The 19,477-nt window shown below is 34.1% G+C and overlaps 3 protein-coding genes across 3 annotated transcripts; 1 reads left to right on the top strand and 2 right to left on the bottom strand.

Annotated features, from left to right (window-relative positions):
• Positions 1 to 787: 787 nt before the first annotated feature.
• On the bottom strand, positions 788 to 8,359 carry LOC134233913 (long-chain fatty acid transport protein 1-like). The gene is made up of 11 exons (XM_062715967.1): positions 7,906 to 8,359; positions 6,853 to 7,241; positions 6,510 to 6,662; positions 4,240 to 4,309; positions 3,664 to 3,865; positions 3,360 to 3,552; positions 2,993 to 3,136; positions 2,329 to 2,466; positions 1,940 to 2,104; positions 1,672 to 1,818; positions 788 to 1,258 (listed from the first exon to the last, which is right to left on the bottom strand). Exons 1-11 carry the CDS (start codon positions 8,145 to 8,147, stop codon positions 1,107 to 1,109), a joined length of 1,995 nt encoding a protein of 664 aa, XP_062571951.1. The 5' UTR covers positions 8,148 to 8,359; the 3' UTR covers positions 788 to 1,106.
• A 4,080-nt stretch (positions 8,360 to 12,439) lies between these two features.
• Positions 12,440 to 17,966, top strand: LOC134233934 (uncharacterized). Its single transcript, XM_062715995.1, has 5 exons — positions 12,440 to 12,456; positions 14,695 to 14,887; positions 16,950 to 17,130; positions 17,644 to 17,789; positions 17,931 to 17,966. The coding sequence occupies exons 2-5, from the start codon at positions 14,708 to 14,710 to the stop codon at positions 17,964 to 17,966; spliced, it is 543 nt and encodes a 180-aa protein (XP_062571979.1). The 5' UTR covers positions 12,440 to 12,456; positions 14,695 to 14,707.
• Positions 17,500 to 18,854, bottom strand: LOC134233933 (uncharacterized; the record flags this gene model as incomplete). The annotated part of the gene is made up of 2 exons (XM_062715994.1): positions 17,500 to 18,385; positions 18,486 to 18,854. Coding segments are annotated over 2 exons (743 nt in total), but the record flags the coding sequence as incomplete, so codon positions are not given.
• Between the last annotated feature and the right edge of the window lie 623 nt (positions 18,855 to 19,477).

The following is a 19,477-nucleotide window of genomic DNA, read 5'->3' as shown; positions in this document are numbered from 1 at the left end:
AACAAGCCATGATTGGTGATATTCAAATGGAAACATCTTCTGGTAAGAAATGAGAAGCTATGTTTAGACACATTGACACATAAGCATCCTTATGAAGTGAAAATGTAAATTTGTTCAAATCATGTCCCCTGGGATTAGGGAGGGGCAAAAATGGGAAATCAAATTTTCACAAAGCAAAATATGGGAAGAAAATCTTTTTAAACAATCTTTCAATATTTTCTTCTCAAGAACAGCAAAGTTATATGCTACATGTACTCAGTATATTTGTGTGGAGGCATTCTAAGTAGTACAACATTCAAGCCCCAACTCCTACCAGTAAACTTTTAAATACCGGTACTGGACTGATATGAACTTTTTCCTAGCTGATGTGCTCAGGTGAGCGATGTGGCCCATGGATTTCATGTCAAGTAATGCAAAATTCTGAGACTTCAACTTGTATATTTTTTTTTATTTTTCACAAGAACACAGGGCTACAAATTGTCAAATTAGGGAAAATTTGTAGTCATCAATACTCAGTGCATAATGATTTTTCTTATTTAGCTGATGGGAAGTGGAAGGGTTTCAAATTTGCCCACATCATTGCTACTTCAGCCAAATAGAGCTGCTTATTAGGCTTTTATATTAACTGTTCCATCACCATTACAAGACACCACAACAGGTCACAAAATGTTTTATGTAGTTGTTTTATAAGTAAGTGCTAGTTTAATTAAATTCTTTAATTTAGACCTGTAATTCACACTAGTGACTACACATACTTAAATCTTTAAAAAGAATTCAAACTAGCATGTAATTTTCATTATTGTATTTTAAAACATTCACTGACATTCCACAAACAAAACTTTACACATGCTCATATCTTGTACATGCTTCTTTATAACATTTTTTTTTCTTGTAGAAAAATTATGAAAATAAATAAAATTCAACTTGTCATAAGAAAGAGTTGGTTTTCAATCACAATTCACTAAATAAGTTAATTACATTAAAACATTTCTTTCCTGTCAGTTTGAATATTAATTTCCTGTAGAAATACCAGAGTATTTCCTGAGTATCATTTGATTACACACTAATGTCAATTGTGTGTTTCTAAAAATTAATACAAGTGTTGACTATAGCCTTATTTTTCCACTGCAGATATCACTGTACACTTGCTCTGTGATGCGTTCATATCTTCCAGAAATCAAACAATACAGTGGATCTTTTACAACACTTGGATTAAAACCTTCTTTCCGTAAATCCACTTTCTTCAGTTTAAAGGTACCTGCATTTCATGAATTTTTTTTATTAAAGAAGGTAACTTAAACATTTGAAATCAAAACTAACATAATATTCTAAATCTTAAAAATTCAGCAAAATGATGCATTTTAATCATTCATCTGCTATTGTGCAACTCCAATTACACTGTAATATCTTTCATTATTTTCCTGTGTGTAGTGGTCTTATTATCATTTCAATTAAAGACAAACTTTGTTACATGTATCTCAAAATCAACAGGACTGAGCAAATCTTCAAGATATCTGGGAATTTGAGATATCAAGGGTAACACTATTAAAGAATATGTTGTTAAAACTTTCAACTCTGGTTTGTATTTTTTTTTTTAGCGTTTATAGTATGAGAGTACCAAAGTAATAAAAATTAAAAAAGTAATTTTTTTAAGTAGGCCAATAAATATACCTGTTGTGTCTACTGTTTTCTTGATTCTGATGAAGAGAGGTCTAGCATACGCTGGGAGTGATTTCTGTAACGATGAGTAGAGATAATCCAGATCTAAGGAGTTGTGTTCATCAACAATGGCTGCCATTCCAGCTCTTCCTTCCAAACCTGGAATACAGGGATTCATTATTGTTATCATTCCTTCTTTCTGTACTACTATGTCTTACCTAGACTGTCCAAACTGAAAAAAAATATCAGGCAAAGAAAAAGTTTAATAGAATGTCCTTACCTGGAATCTCAACCCCGTACACTACAGCGTCACTAAGTTTGATGATGTTACTGATGACCGCCTCCACCTCAGACGTTGACACGTTTTCTCCTTTCCAGCGAAACGTATCACCTGTCCTGTCCCGGAAATAAAAATATCCAAACTCGTCCATAATCAAAATATCACCTGAAAATAGATAGAAATATCAAAAGTCATCCATGATCAGAAAATCCCTTAAAAATTAAAAAAAAATATCCACACTCATCCGTTAACAAAATTTCACTTAAAAAAAATAAAAGGTGCATTTATATGTATATATTAAATTAAAACAAATTTTCCAACATGTTCAAATCTGCAATGTTTTAACTTTATGATCTGTACTACCGGGATAATGTTGTTGAAGTGGTTACCTGTTAAGAATGCTCTGTCTCCTTTCTTGAACACATCAGAGCACACTTTCTTGTCTGTAGCCTGTTGACTGACATAGCCATCAAATTCTCGAAGGGCATCACCTTTCACGATTTTACCCACTAATTCTCCAGGTTCACCTGTACCAAAAACGTCAAATAGGAACATTCTTTATCAGATATGTCTTAATAAGTACACTGATATTATATATAAAACTAGAGGTACTGTGAGCAATGAGCTCACTAAATGATACCCCCCACCTCCCATATGGTAATAATGGAAAAGTCCATGTTTTGCTGTGGCCGGGAAACACAAATATGTGTCGGATCAAAAAGTAAAATAGGAGGTGCACAATGGCAATATGTAATAAAGATTCTGTGAAAGTTTCATTAAATTTCACTCAGTGGTATAAGAGGAGTTGCGGCTAAGAGGTGGGTACCCCAAAGCGTAACAGACAGACAGACAGCTAGACGTATGGACGGACGGACAAACCGATTACAGTATACCCTCCCACTTTTCAAGCGGGGGGTTTAACAAGTGATTTGTTACATTCAATTGATCTAGAACAGGTAATGAATATGTGATTCCTTTCCATAGTTTAGTCTTGCAGATAAATATTGTTCATTTTTTTGGCAACAAAACATGCCTAAGTAGAAAGTAGCTAACCTGGTTTTGCCCGGATGCACACCCCATTTCTGTCTCGGACATGCTCTCCTGTTCTCTCATCAATTTTGATTAATGTAATGGGGTACAAGAAGGGGGCAATCATTGTTGTAAAGCCCACTGCTCCAATTGTGTTGTCTGGATTTACTAAAAAAAAAAAAAAAATAACGTAAAATTTATGTAAAAATATCAGATATCATAATTTTTTTAATAAATTTAACCCGAAGTCAAATTTGCCAGTTATAAATATAACCATTTACATATTTAATTAAAATATTAATAACTATCCTTACATTTGAGAAATATTACTTGCCTAGTAGTAATACTTCTTATAACCATTTTAGCCAATATTCTATAATACAACACTCACTTGTATTGCAGTTTCCTTCTGTGGCCCCATAGAATTCTCCCATCTGGGTCACTCCAAATCTTTTCTGGAACTCCCTCCAGATTTGTGGCTTTAAGCCATTTCCAAACATTACCCTGACCTTGTGTTGAGTCTCTGTAGGCTTCACAGGCTGAGCCAAAAGGTATCGACAAATCTCCCCAATGTACTGACCTGCCTGCACATATTAAATAAACATAACAACTTCAAACAACTTGTCTAAATATTTTTAAAATCAAGTTTGAAATTGACAATTCTAGTTGTTGCCTTAGTTGGTTACATTACTTACAGTACATTTGTATTCAACACAATCATCCCAGAATCTGCTGGCAGAGAATTTCTTTTTGATGACTAGTGTTGTTCCTGCTATGATCATCTGACCCACCCCCACCACGCCCCCTGCTGTGTGATACAAGGGCAGACAATCATATAACACGTCCTGGTCAGTCAAGTTCATAAATTGGTTCACTGCTACAGCCATGTAATTAAACCTGTAAACATTGTGACAAATTTGAATGATTTGTTCAAAGCTCTTGAGTGTCTAAATTGCAAGCAAAATATCTTTTTTCTTTTGAACTGAATTTTTTTTTTGGAAAAATCATATAAATAATTCAAAGTTTACTGAGTACATTGGCCCTTCTATGATGATATCATATATAGAAAAATACCTTAAACCATCAACTTCTTCAAAGGGAAAAATCAGAATAATTGTTATCAAGAAAACTGTATAAAATCATGGATTTTGGGTAGCTATGGCTTGATATTTAATTTCTCCAGGTTATATACAATGTAGTTGACACAACAAGGTTCACACTGTTGTTTTAGATGTCAGTAACAAAGGCTTGTATTTTATATGTTATCTTACCTAGAATGACTAATGATTGCTGCCTTAGGAAGCCCTGTTGTCCCTGATGTAAATACATAGAAAAGCTTATCTGAAAAGAAAGTCAAAATAATTACAATACACACCATTTGAAAATTATTGTTATAATGCATAAGCTTTCAAAAAATTTACAAGGTATGCAAATGTACTTCATTTTCACCATTATGGTTCTCTTTATCATAGCCTTGTAGGTAAAAGTAAACTATTCAGCTTTAACTTTAAAATTCAATCCATGCTTTCATAAGCACAAATAAAAATTGTACGCTCCCTAGAAACACTTTTAAAGATTTTAAGTTCTACATTGTAAAATAAAAATTTCCAATTAAGGAGGGTGTGCATTAGGGAGCTTTAAGGAAGACATTTCTTCTGGGAAAATTAAAACATACGTAATCAGAGATTAGAGAGCTCACCTCAACGAATGTTGTCTTTCAGTAAGGCAAAGTTACACAATTACCCAACAAAAAGTGTACATCCAAAAATGCAAAATTTATGCAATTTTGATCTGATACTTTGGAATAGACCTATATAAAAACTTCAAACTAGTTCTTCATCACGAAAGTGTGATTAAAATCCAGCATCTGAAGCAAGTTTGAGAGTTTTCATCACTTGATGCATCATTTGGGCAAGTTTGGTTTATATAAGCCTTATAGTGTCTTGGTAATAGAACTGCATCCATAACTTTTACCTGGTCCATTATCTGGAAAATGTATGTCGAATTCAGCATCCGGAGCAAGTCCATTAGTGTGCATCCTAAGATGTATCATCCATGCGAGTTTGCACAACATAGGGCTAAAAGTTACTTAGAAATGAAACTTGCATAAAAATTTAACCTCTTCACTCATCCCAAAAAAAATGTAGGTCAGATTCAGCATCTGAAGCCAGCCTAGTAGAATGCAACCTTAGATGAATCATCAATGCAAGTTTGGACATTAAAGAGCTCATAGTTACTTGGAAATGAATCCTGCATCAAAAACTTAAACCTGTTCTCTCATCAAGAAAATATAGGTCAGATTCAGCATCCGCAACAAGTCTGGTAGTATGCATCCTAAGATGTACCATCCATGCAAGTTTGGTCATTATAGGGCTTATTGTATCTTGAAAATGAAACCTGCATCAAAAACTTTAACCTGTTCACCGATCCAGAAAATGACGGTCTGATTCAGTATCTGAAGCAAGTCTGGAAGTATGCATCCTAAGATGTACCATCCATGCAAGTTTGGTCATTTTAGGGCTTATTGTATCTTGGAAATGAAACCTGCACCAAAAACTTTAACCTGTTCACTCAACCGGAAAATGTAGGTCAGACTCAGCATCCGAAACAAGCCTGGTAATGTGCATCCTTAGGTGTATCATCCATGCAAGTTTGGTCAACATAGGGCTTACAGTTACTTGGAAATGAGACCTGCACCAAAACCATTAACCTGTTCACTCAACCGGAAAATGTAGGTCAGATTCAATATCCGAAGCAAGGCTGGTAGTTTACATCCTTAGATGTATCATCCACGCAAGTTTGATCAATATAGGTCTTATAGTTAGTTGGAAATGAGACCTGCACCAAAAACATTACCCTGTTCACTCAACCAGAAAATGTAGGTCAGATTCAGCATCTGAAGCAAGTCTTGTAATGTGCATCCTTAGATGTATCATCTGTGCAAGTTTGGTCAACATAGGACTTATAGTTACTTGGAAATGAGACCTGCACCAAAAACATTAACCTGTCCACTCAACCGGAAAATGTAGGTCAGATTCAGCATCTGAAGCAAGCCTGGTAATGTGCATCCTTAGATGTATCATCCATGCAAGTTTGATCAACATAGGCTTATAGTTACTCAGAAATGAGACCTACACCAAAAACTGCACGAAAAAAGTTAACCTGCTTCAAAAACTTTAATCTGGTCATTCCTTTGCTGAAATTGCAGCATCTGAAACTTTGACTGGTACAATGAAACACACTAGAAGCATCTTCCATGCATGTCTAATCAATATAGGACATAGAAGTACTTAAGAAGAAAACTGCTCCAAAAAACTTAACCTGGGACGCCGACGCTGACGCCGAGGGTATTACATAAGCTCCCCCAACTTCGTTGAGGTGAGCTAAAAACAAATTGTCGATAAGATCTTTGTGTTGTGTAATAGAGCAATTTTACATTGAAATTATTGAGGGGTTATTCATCTCAAATTCTCTCCTTAGAAATATTTTGATTTAAATTTATTTAGAGATTGTATAAAATCCTAAATACTCCAGCAGTTACCTGTAAACTTAACCCTGACTTTCCTTGGAGGAAAGTCTGGGCTTTTCTGTAAAATTGGATCCATAAAAATTGGTGAAAGTCCTGAGCCAACTAGACTTCCAACACAATAAAGCCTCAACTCTCTGGATAGACTAGGCATTATTTCTTCCACAGCTAAAAAAAAAATAAAATATAGAACAAAGTGCATTTGTGAAGTAACAATTACCTCTTTCTTGCAATTTCCACTCTGTCTTAAAACAAGAATGTAATTCTGGTCTTAATGGTCATAATTTCATCTTATTATTATTTTTTTTATGATATTAAATGAAATTTGTTTTTAAATCTTTCCACTCTATATACATACCAGTTGACAAATCCCCTGCAAATACAAAGCCTTTGGCTTCAGCTGCAATAACGGAATGAGCCAGGGGTTGGTTCCTGAGGTTATAGTTTATCAGGGCAGCTACAGCTCCGATCTTTGAGAGACCGAGCCAGAAACAGATATACTCCGGTCGGTTCTCCATCAGAATGGCTACTACATCTCCCTTCTGGTACCCCTCCTCCTGAAAATAATTGGCGACACGATTTACATAGATTTCCACGTCCTTGAACGTCCATCGCTGCTTCTCAAACAGTATACAGTCTTTATTTGGATATTTGGCTGCAGTCTTCGAGAACAATTCAGCTATTGTGGTGTCATTGGCAATATATTTTTTTGTTTCAAGCTTGAGCTTTATTAAAACTTGAAGAGCCCTAAAGAGGAAAAAAAAATCCAGTGAAAAATTGGAATTATGTATATTACAGTACAGACATATACATACTTTTCCTATGTAACAGGAGAGGGAGAAAATGCAGTGGACCAGAATGGGATTCGAACCCAGGCCCCCTGAAACTCCGGTCACAAGTGCTCTACCAACTGAGTTATCTGGTTACCGGCAATCGAACCTGGCTGATGGCCACACCTAATTAACATTAAAATTTTGGGGGAGGGGCTGGGATTCTGAGTAATGGGCCAAATCATAAATTATGATACAGACGTATGGCATGCTTAACATTGCAATATTCTATTCTCCCATTTGTAATCTCATAGTGTATATAATTTTGCATCATCAGTTTATATAATTTATGTGTATTTTTTCATTTGTATTCTTTAATTTTCTATTGGTACTGTAATGCATAATTTTTCTTTTTTATTTCATAATTTTTCATTGGTATTACATGTATATTATAGAATTATTTTTTTTAATTTGTTTTGTATAATTGTACATTTTGATGGAAATCAAATCATACAGTGAATAAAATAGAAAACTATAGAATGCAAATGGAAAAATTGTAAAATGCAAATGCAAAATTATAGAATATACAAATACTGCAACATTTGACAATCATACAAAGTTATTCTGCTAATGCCACTCACTTTAAATCTCTGGGGAGGGTGTTAATGACCACCCAGGTGAAACGCCAGCCCCCTGTGGCTAGATACACCACGAACACAATAAGGGTGGTCAAGGCACAGGACAGACCGAGGTAGTAGGACAGGAAACATCCCAGCGCAAAATACACGCCACACTTCAGCAGACTCATGTTGTCCCTCGCTAGGTCCAAAGTCCGCCTGATCTGGCGAGCAACCACAAACAAGCCGGTCTTTGTACCGGACATGTGCACTCTCCTATAACGATGTTTAATCTTTAAAGCCGCCTCTCCTATGTTGTCGACCTAGCTTTTTAAATGCTAGATTAAACACATAGCTTTATGCTCATGATTAATAAATCTTCATGATCAATTAACATGAATATCTGACTGTTGTCAAGAAATTATTAGCAGTGTGCTTATTTTCCGGATGTTTACGTTCGATTTCTTTCGGTCTGGCTTTTTACCCCCAAATAGTCTTGTTTCCTTATTTCACCTTGTCAACAAATGTCATAGGTTTCAGGGATAAGAACATCCAATTTTAAGATAATATATACGATACATATTATATTGCCATTATTTTATAAGATAACCCATATAACATGTATAACATACAGGTAAATTATCGAAGCAAGAGAGATAACTCTTATGAGTGGACATGAAACACAAATCAAAGTACTGAAAATCCTGTCAATCCTTGCAATACACCTGTAACAACAGGCACCTGTAAACGCATGCAGTGCGTTGATATTCAGTAGAACAACAGGCCAGTATTAGAGGGGAAAGAGATCTTTCCATCATTCGACGCAGTAAAAAGTGTTGGTCCGAATATTTTACAAATATATTTCATTTATTTTACAGAACGAAGTGGAATTTTAAACTGTCCTGCATAAACATAATAAATACAAACATTAATACTCAACTTAATATTTATGGTCTCTAAACCTTTTATCCTATCCATATCTTTATACCTACAGCCTGCAACCTTTATATTCACAGCTACTCATCCGCCATACACACAACCACTCAACGTTATATTCACTTTTATATCCTTAACCACTCACCTTTATATCATAAACCACTCATCTTTATATCTTTAACAGCTTACCTTTATATCCTTAACCACTCACCTTTGTATCCTTAAGCACTCATCTTTATATTCTTAACCACTCACCTTTATATCCTTAACCACTTAACTTTATATCCTTAAGCACTCATCTTTATATCCTTAACCACTCACTTTTATATCCTTTATCACTAATCTTTATATCCTTAACCACTTATCTTGATATCTTTAACCACTCATCTTTTTAAGCATTGAATTCATATTTTGGGATGTCTTCGGTCCTATAACACACCTGGCCGTGTCGACAAATTGAATACCGCGCGTTAGCGCGGTATGATAATTTGTCGGCACGGCCAGGTGTGTTATAGGACCGAAGACATCCCAAAATATGAATTCAAAACTTATATTTACATTCTTTAATTTTTCCTCTTCATAATTGTTTATTTTGGTAATCTTTGATGTGAATTTAGCGCTCTTCAAAACTGGTGTGCTTTATAGACGTAAGAGCCATTTGTGACGTTTGTGACGTCGTAAAATTAAATAACGCAAACGAATATTGCGAGGAAAAAAGTGACAAATTAATTTTAAATGCACATTTGTTGTATTTTTACGTTAATTCAACAGGGTTAATTTTTAAAAAATTAAAGTGTGTCAAATAATGTACATTTTGGTGTTCATAAAGTATTGAAAATGCATATACTGTAGTTTCTTCTGTGTATTCTAACGCGCGGTGACAAGGTTTCGCGTGTGTTATAGAGAATAATTAAACGTCATGGATTTCTAATGGATTTCATAAAGAAAATTACACTGAATGTAAATATATCTTTATATTTACATACAGTGTAATTTTCCTTAAGAAATCCTTTAGAAATCCACGACGTTCAAATTTCTATAACACACGCGAAACCTTGTCACCGCGCGATAGAATACACAGTCGGAACTATATGCATTTTCAATACTCTAGGAACACCAAAATGTAAAATGTTTTATTTCAATTTAATGAAAAATTATAAACCTGAAAAATAAACGTAAAAATTAACGTAATATGCATTTAAAATTAATTTGACACTTTTTTACTCGCAATGTTTGTTTGCGTTATTTAACTTTGCGACGTCATTTAACGTCATTTGAGCTGCTCTTACATCTATTAACCACGGCAGTTTTGAAGGGCAATAAATTCACATTTAAGATTAACGAAATAAGCAATTATGAAGAAGGAAAATAAGAGAATGTAAATATAAGCATTGGATTCATATTCCTATAACACACCTGGCCGTGCCGACAAATTATCATACAGCGCTAACGCGCGGTATTCAATTTGTCGGCACGGCCAGGTGTGTTATAGGGCCGAAGACATCCAAAATTATGAATTCAATGCTTAAAACCACTCATCTTTATATCCTTAACCACTTACCTTTATATCCTTTATCACTAATCTTTATATCCTTAACCACTCATCTATTATATCCATAACTACTCACATTTATATCCTGAACCAGTCAATTTCATATCCTTAATCACTTACCTTTATATCGTAGCTGCAATATGTTGACAGACCGGAGAGCTACAGTGCCATCCACTGAAAAAAAAACTTTATATCTATTGCGGATAAAAATTTCTGACCTCAATGCAAAAAAAGGCTAAATTTCTAATCATTCCTCACTTTTCTATCAAGTACTCTCGTAGTTGACTTCTGCACGAATCGCGTTAGACCGAATTATCTTGCAAACAAGATAAAAAAATGGCAGTTTAAATAGACGAAATTTTCGATCATCTCAATTTCAGGGCCAGTGTGGCTACAATCAACAATTATAAGGAATGTTTTGTTGTGGAAACAGTGAAAGAATATATTAGGATCACACGGTTAGTAATGTTTTGAGATGAAAATTTGAAATTCGGGGAGAAATAAATCGAAAAACAGCGCACTTTTTGTGCGCAATAAATATATACTTTTTTCAATGGGTGGCACTGTAGCTCTCCGATCTGTCAATATATTTTTTTTCGGAGAGCTACAGTTCTGCAGCTATTTATATCGTTGACTACTCACCTACCGTAGTATGTATCCTCTACCACTCACCTTCATATCCTTAACCACACACTTTCATATCCCTTGCTACCCATCTTTTCAGACATCATTTCTACTCATGTTTAAATTCTTTGCTACCCATCTTAATATCCTTTGCTACTCATTTTATATCCTTTGCTATACTCTTCATATCCCTTCCTGCTGATCCATTTGTCCTTTGCTACTCATCTCTATATCCCCTCTCTCATCTTTATATCCTTTCTTCATCTTTATATCCTTTGCTACTCACCTTACACCCTTTCTTCTCAGCTGTATATCATTTGCTACTCATCTTTATATCCTGTATACGCAATTTATATCCTTTGCTACCCATCTCTATATCCTTAGCCACTTATTTCCATAATTCAGTTTCATGTTTAAATGCTTGAATTTTCGTTTGGTCAAACTTTCGATGTTTAAAAGAAACAAAATATTGATTTGTGGGGACTTGATTTCGTGGTTCTTGATTTCGTGGTTGAACAATGTTTAGTAGTAATGTATGGCACGCCAAATTCACAAAAATGAGCTAAACATAGTTTCACAGTCGATAAACTAGGTTTATGGGTTGTAAACTATAGTTTACGGACTGTAAACTATAGTTAACAACGTTAATCTATGTTTTACATCCGTAAACCATAGTTAACGCGATAATCTATGTTTCACAACCGTAAACTATACTTAACACTGAAAACAATCATTTGCGATTGCAAAACATAGATTATCTGATAAATACAGTTTCACGATTTGTAAACTATAGCTTACAAACAGTTAACTATAGTTAACGATCTGATAAATATAGTTTCACGATTTGTGAAACTATGATTAACAACTCCTAACTATAGTTTACGATTGTAAACTATAGTTTACAAACGTGAATCTATGTTTATCAACAAAATCTATTGTTAACGCTTATTATAGACAGATAAACTTAGATTATCATTCGTAAACTATAGTTAACAACCGTTAAACATAGTTTTACAGATGAAAACTATACTTAACGAATCGTTAACTATAGTTTACGGTTTGTAAACTATAGTTTACAGTCAATAAACCTAGTTTATCAAATGTGAAACTAGGTTTATCTCATTTTTGTGAATTTGGCGTGCCATAGTAATGCATATGAATGTGGTGAACATAAATTGTGGGCCTCTCAATATACCTAGGAAACAGAGGAAATTAAACTCCTAAGAAAATTAGTGAGTTCACTTTAAAGCAAAATTAGTTACTTATCATAAAACAATCATTGCTCAGTTATTTCTTTAAACAACAGACTGAACCTTTTGAACTGATAAGAACTTTGTTTATATGGTTTGACACTGAGTAAAATTATAATTTATTCTTATCAGGTTTTCCTTTAGTGTCTGCATGCATAGTAATACACCCATTTGTAACAGCTAGCAGATACACACACTTGTAACGGATAGCAGGTAAGTTTTTGTTGTAGATAACAATCCCTATATAGGTAATCATTTAAAATCAAATTATTATCAAAATGGTACTATCTCTAATTTTTCATGGGTCCGTTTTTGCTTTTGGTCTGCAGCTCTCAATTTTTATTCATTTATTTAATTAGCCTTTGAGCATAAATAATATTCGTATTGTATCATTTATCATTAAATTCATTCACAGTTATGCCGAAAATTACACCCAGAATTAATTTAGGTCGTAGGATACCCAAAATCCATTGTGTGTGGGATTTTAATCATGTCTTCTTGCATTTCATTGTTTAACGTACAAATTAATTTGTTACATGGCCAATAAGGCTAGATTAGTAAAGAAAAACTTTTTGATAAATGTGCAGTATACATTTGTAATGGCAATATACCGGTAAATGCGGGTACAAACAGTTTTAACATTTTATAGAATTATTTTCTTGAGTATCAAATGTCTGTATACCGCAGATGTTATGCAGACTTTTAAATTGTCCCATAACTCTATCTAAAAAATCTTAATTTTGCTAGCTTTAGATTGATCTGACAGCACTGAAAGAGTTTTATTTTCATCAGGAAAATTATGAGAGAATCCCTTTAAACAGTATTTTAAAAATATTGATCACGAAGATCAAAGTATAAAAAAAAAATGAAAATATTTTCCCCTAAGATTGTAGGCGTTAAAGGAAACTTTTATCAGAGTGACAGTGAATGTAATATATGAAATATGGAAATAACAAACAGTAGTCAAATTCATAAGCCCACTGAAACAATACAAATCGGGAAGAGAGCAATCAGGGACCTCTAAAAACATCAGAGATGGGGTCAGGTGCCATGGAGGGTCAAGTATCCCTGTTGACAGGTCACGTCCGCCGTGTGCTCCTTGTCATGATCGGATAAAGGAAAAGTCTGTGGAAAAAAGGCATAACAATTTGTATCAGAAAGCATTCCACTTAATCATAGATTTATTAGATGATAAGATCATTGTATCAAACATACACCTTGTAGAATGATGACTTTAGTGTTAATAACCTTGTTTCACCAACTTGTTGTCAATAAACAGCTTGTCTTGTTTTAGAAAATGATCTTACGTAGAGCATGACTTTGCGTGTCGAATCAATGTGAGATATAAACACCATTTAGCCGGTGATACAATGAAGCGCATTGAAGTGGTAAAATTTTCTGTTTGGATGGAACGTTTTGAGCTATCTTTAGACACGCCCATTTCTTTAGAAAGGAAAATTCGGTCAAATGATTCAATCGAATACATGTAGAACAGGTATTTCATAAATATAATAGCCAATGAAATTGACGGTCTACGTAAACACCGAGAAAGCACGTGTTCGACCGATACATGTCTTATAGTAACTCCAATCAACATAATAAAATCATAATTATGTACAAATCCGTTGCAATGCGTGTTTTATATAAGCGGGAACTCTATATACATAGCTCTTTCTTATTTAAAAATCTTCATTTCAGTGTAGCTCATGTTGCTTGTCGCGGAAAGTGTAGTGTCCTAAAACATTACGACGAATATTCCTTTCTCGTTTCTAAAGAAATGGGTGTGGCGTTATGTTATAATTGACGTTCAAAACATGACTCAGAACGTTTCGTCCAAATGGAAAATTTTACCACTTCAATGCGCTTCATTGTGTAAGTGTACATTAGTGGTGTTAATTGATATTATATGGAAGATATAACTTAATGTCGAGTTTAACAGCAAGTTTTTTTCTTTTTCTTGCATAAGTTTTTCATAAATTCTGCTTCATATGAATACAAAAATAATCTGCTAATACACGGTTTGCAGTTGGGAATTCTGACAAATGAATTTTGATTATTGGAAGACTTGATCTCCAAAATCTACATAGATTTTGTATATCGGGAACTCAGGCATCTTTTAAATTTCAACTTCGGAATACTTGTAAGTACAATCAGAATGTCTTTAACAAATAAAATTTGCTAATGAGCATTGAAAACGTCAGTAAATTTACGAGTTCCATTTTTATTTTAAAAAACAGTTGTCTGTATATCACGCAATGTTTTTTTTTTTTGTGACGATCCATAAAATCAAGACCCTCAATTCATCAAAAAGACATATTCCAAATACAAGTGATTTACCAGAATTTGTTATAAAATAGTATTTAAAAAATACCCCACATTTTATATTTTAATAAAAATTGTAGGAAGAAACATTTATTTCTCAGTTTAAAATTTAGTTATTGATATATATAGATCTTACAGAACAATGCCAAAATCCATATTGATCGACTGTGATGCAGGGATAGATGATGCTCAAGCTCTGTTTTTGGCTCTCAGCTCACCGGAAGTAAATGTCGTCGCCATCACCGTTGTTCATGGGAACGTACTGACAAAGCAAGTGGCTGTCAACGTACTGCGCATACTCCGAGTAGTAGAGAGATTGGATGTAAGTGGAATACATCGTTCAATTTTGCAGACAGATTTTGTTTTGACGCAAACCTGTATTTTGCCTGATCGTTTGTGTGTCAAAATTTTATTTATTTAAATCATGTTGTAATATATAGCTTTATATTTGTAAAGAACATTTATTGTGATTATACCATTTAATCTTACTCATAGATAATCAAATCAAATAATTATTATGTTCGATTTTGTGCCGGTGGAAGTAAGCTTGTTACTCTCTCTTGGAGTGAGCATTCAGACAGAATCTGAATACCGTCTCTTAGTATGTCTGTTCTAAAAAGCTTAAGTTCTACAGATAGTCACTGACAAAAGAGAAACTTTATTCAAATACTGTAAAATCACGTATTTTCGTGGGGTCAAATTTTTAAGGTTTGAGGAAAAAATGTGGCAGGTTTATGGGGATTTGATTTCATGGCTGGAAAATGTTTAGTAGTAATGCATGTATACCCCCCCCCCCGGTAGTTTTATATTTCATGGTGGTCATAAACCCGTGGATCCCCCGGACTCTCTCCATACCTCGAAAACAACGAAATCAAAACCCCATGAAAATGAGTGATTTGAGAGGTCAGTTCTTTAGATGTATAGACCTTACAGAAAGCAAATCTAGGAGATTGTACCAATTTAAAAGAGTACATTTGTTTAATTTCTTTTCTTATCAGCTAAGGTCAAGATCTAGTAAATGAAAGGTGCCTACAGATTTCTCAAATTTGAGAAATACATTCCTTTAATGATGCTTTGTAAGTTTATCTTGGTCAAATAAGGAGTTTCAGGGCATCATTTGTAGATAAACAAGATGAAAAATCCTAATTTAAACTGTCATTTTAAATGACAAATTAAGAAAACCAGTTATGAATATTGAACTTTTTTCAAGACCAGACAAAGGAAATGTATCCAGATTGCCTACAGTCTCACACATAAAGGTACTTTGAATGTTTTTGGCCTCTTCTTTAAAATGATATCAAATTTCATATAGGTATAGGGGCTACTTTTTGTATGATTTCAAACTGAATTTCATGAAAATTCCTTATTTACTACATAATTCAAGAACAAAGTACAGATTCAATACAAATTAAGCCCTATATTTTTCTAAAATATGAAAGTGATATAAGAAATCAAAATTCATTCTTTCTGAATCGTAGGAATTCCCTGCAGTAAGAATACACAGATCGTTTTCTCATATGACCTCCTAAATGCTAATTATGACGTCATTAACATTTTCCCGTATTTCTTTTTAAAGTTGCAAAAGACATCAATTTTCAGTGGAATTTTCTTTCAGAAAACATTCTTTGACACCGTCGGCCATAAAGATTATGAGATGTGATTTTTCATAGCAGTTTCATAATATATTTAAAAATCAAAGTGGGCGACGGTGGCAGACACTAATTTCTGAAGGAAAATAAGCACAGAATGAGTAATTTTGAGGTTTTTCTGCATAAAACTTAGAAATGTACCAAATTAATGGCGTCATATTTCAAGAAAGGTCCTCCTTCATGCCATATTCTTTATTGATTTATCGTATTCATCTACTTAACTATTGTTAAAGCGAATTTCATAACTTTTTAGGAACATTAAATTTTTAGGGCACAATAAAGCCCAAACTAGCTGTGCCGTCTTCTTTGCTGTAAAGTACAGAAAAAAGACATTTGAAAATGATTATATGACGTCATAATGGATCTACAAGGTATTATGTCATACACATTATGACGTCACAGTTACGAAAAGCACCTGCACACAGGGCCGGTAACATACTATACCGGTATACTATTTTGAATTTACGTAATCACTATAAACCATTTTGTATGTAACTGTTATAGTGATTACGTAAAATCAGATTTACCATGATACTGGCCCGATAATAGAATCTGTGTCGTGAATGCTTTTCTCTGGTGTTTAAATTCAAGTATGATTGTGACTTTTACTGGGAAGTTGCAAATAAAAATGCAATATTTTTATAATCATACATGTATGTACCAGTATATACTCAGAAAGTTCTCTTTCCTGTGGTATTCTGAAGGACCGTCTGTCGTACTAATGATTACAATTAGATACCTGTCTATGTTGGGAGCGAGACAAGTATTTTGGGCCACGAGAGACGACATGATGACGAACCCTACCATGGCTGGGATGGACTGGGGGATTCGCCAGATCCCGAAGCTGTAGACGAATCTTTGATAAATCCGGAACCCGCCTCAGCCGCCATTGTGAGAATCTGCCGCGAATACCGAGGTATGAATTCCTCTTTTATTTGTATGTATTTTGCATGGGGTAAATTATTGCAGCTTTGTTGCACAGTTTGTATCTGGTACCACCCTAACAAAAAAAAACTATTGTTAACTATAGTTTACTATAGTTAACTATAGAACCAAAGTTAAAACTTTGATTTACTATGGTGAAAACTTTGGAACTTTGATTTACTATAGTAAAAACTTTGGAACTTTGATTTACTATAGTAAAAAACTTTGGAACTTTGTATTTTTTGTTAGGGCAGTTGTCTCTGATAACTTTTGTTGGCCTAACTTCTAGATGCATTCTCTCTTTTTGCATACGAGTCATTATAAAATTATAAATATACTAACTTTATATACACAGTTACGTTTTTGTTACCTGGAACTAATAGTTTATTTCACCTTGTTGTCACCATTTAGTGCTTGATACCCTCTTCAGATTCACTCGAATATTGTGAACATTGGTCAGCACATTAAAGCTTATTAGCTCATCAATTTTTGCTATTTTTTATAGACAGTTTGACATTGGTGTGTTTGGGACCCCTTACAAATGTGGCCACTGCAATAAGACTGGACCCCGCCCTGGGTCAGAGAATACAACACTGTGTAATAATGGGCGGGAATTATTATGGTAAGTCAAACCAAACAATTTTTTACAAAGTAAAGGTTCAAAGAAAATAAAACGGGGTTCCATTAAAAAATATTAAAAAAAAATTTATATAAAACGCGAAAAAATATTTTCAAAAATAAATCGATTGTCTTTCTGGGACACTGAAAAAGAAACAATGGGATTTTTCACAGGCATGTAGTTGTTGGAAAACTGGTACATATATTTAGAACTTATGCAAGTCAATGGCAGATTCTAAGCTTTTTTCTTATAAATCAGCAGTTTTTGTCATTTAACATTTGTTCTGAATCTGCAGACGGAACTGAGAATTGTACATATTTCCCGTTCTTTATTCGAACACTCTCCTCGCCAGAAACACCCCGTTGTTCTCCATTTGTTATTGCTGATTGTTCGGGTTTTTTACTTAAGATAGTTTTGTTGGGCACAGGATCTAGCTGTTCTTTGATAACACTAAGTTTAACATCTTCAACTTGTTGTAAGTGCGTATACTTTCCGTAGACCACCGTCTCTGAATTCTGTCTATCTTCACTATCCAGGCGACTTTTTGCACTGTAGATCACAAGTGTCAGAAAAATTAGAAGGATGACTCCAGAGATTATTATGGCCACCAACATCTTCAAATGCATTCCTGAAAATAATTTAAAGAACTTTAAGAGATTTAATTGCCCCTACAGGAATTGTGCTACAGAAAGTTATACAGTAGTTATTGTAATGATAACTTTACAGACCTTTACCGTCTTTCCCAGTTGAGAAGACTGCTTGACATACAACCGTCGAACTTTTGTTGCAATCGAAAGAAGCGACTGGTGAGCTGCTTTCAATATTGGGACATTGTCTTTTTGATGTTATATTTCTTTGTTCTTTCCAATCATAATAGTTAATGATATCAGATGTGGTGTTGTCATTTTCTTGTAAGTTTCCTAACCACGTGACTGATGTGATATTGAGATCCAGAAGAACGTATCTGCTTCCGAAAGGAAGGAGTTCCCCTCCCGCCTCTCGACACGAAGAAAATGCTTTGTCATAAAATTCTGTATTGTCCATAACCTTAAAGCACTCGGAATTGATATGCTTCCATGTTTTGTCGGGGCAAGAACCTTATTTCAAAAAGAACAAGATGCAAGAAGTTACAAGGAAAACTACTGTTGAAAGCATTAATTTTTCGAGCATGACACTTTTTCCTTCTATTTGGAATACCCGATTATGAGTCGTCTTTCCATGATGGCGTTCGTCTCCATCGAGAATAACTGTAGGTGCTAAATTCTTATAGTCTGTAACTTGTTAACTACATAAGAAAGTACCCAGAATTTTTCTTTGCTTGTGCATATTGTTGAATTTTGATCAAAACTGCAAAAATTATTTTACAGGGGTTCCCTTTTTTTTCAAATGAATACAATATTAATAAGTGTAATTATTTAGATTGGGGGGGGGTTCAACAAGCCCCGAGAATTAATTGGTAGAGGGTTCAGTCCATAAGTATGATAAGCATCAGAATACCTCTCTTTCTGTATTCATACGAATGTGATGAATATTAACGGAACATTTTGATATTTTTCAAAGAAAAAGTATTTCAATGAATGAATATAAAACAGATACATGTACCGGTGTATATAGATCAATATGATGACCGGAAGACATGATGAAGCTAAAAAATCAATTACATGTATTTTTTTAGTTGAATGAGTCTGATCATTAGCCCCTTCATCCCATCCCACCCTTT

The sequence above is a fragment of the Saccostrea cucullata genome, unplaced genomic scaffold (genome assembly GCF_032062105.1).
Source record: "Saccostrea cucullata isolate Sc308-1 unplaced genomic scaffold, CSIRO_AGI_Scuc_v1 ctg226, whole genome shotgun sequence".
Classification (NCBI taxonomy): Eukaryota; Metazoa; Mollusca; class Bivalvia; order Ostreida; family Ostreidae; genus Saccostrea; species Saccostrea cuccullata.
Note: the sequence above shows the minus strand (reverse complement) of the source record. Positions and strands in the feature narration are given on the sequence as shown.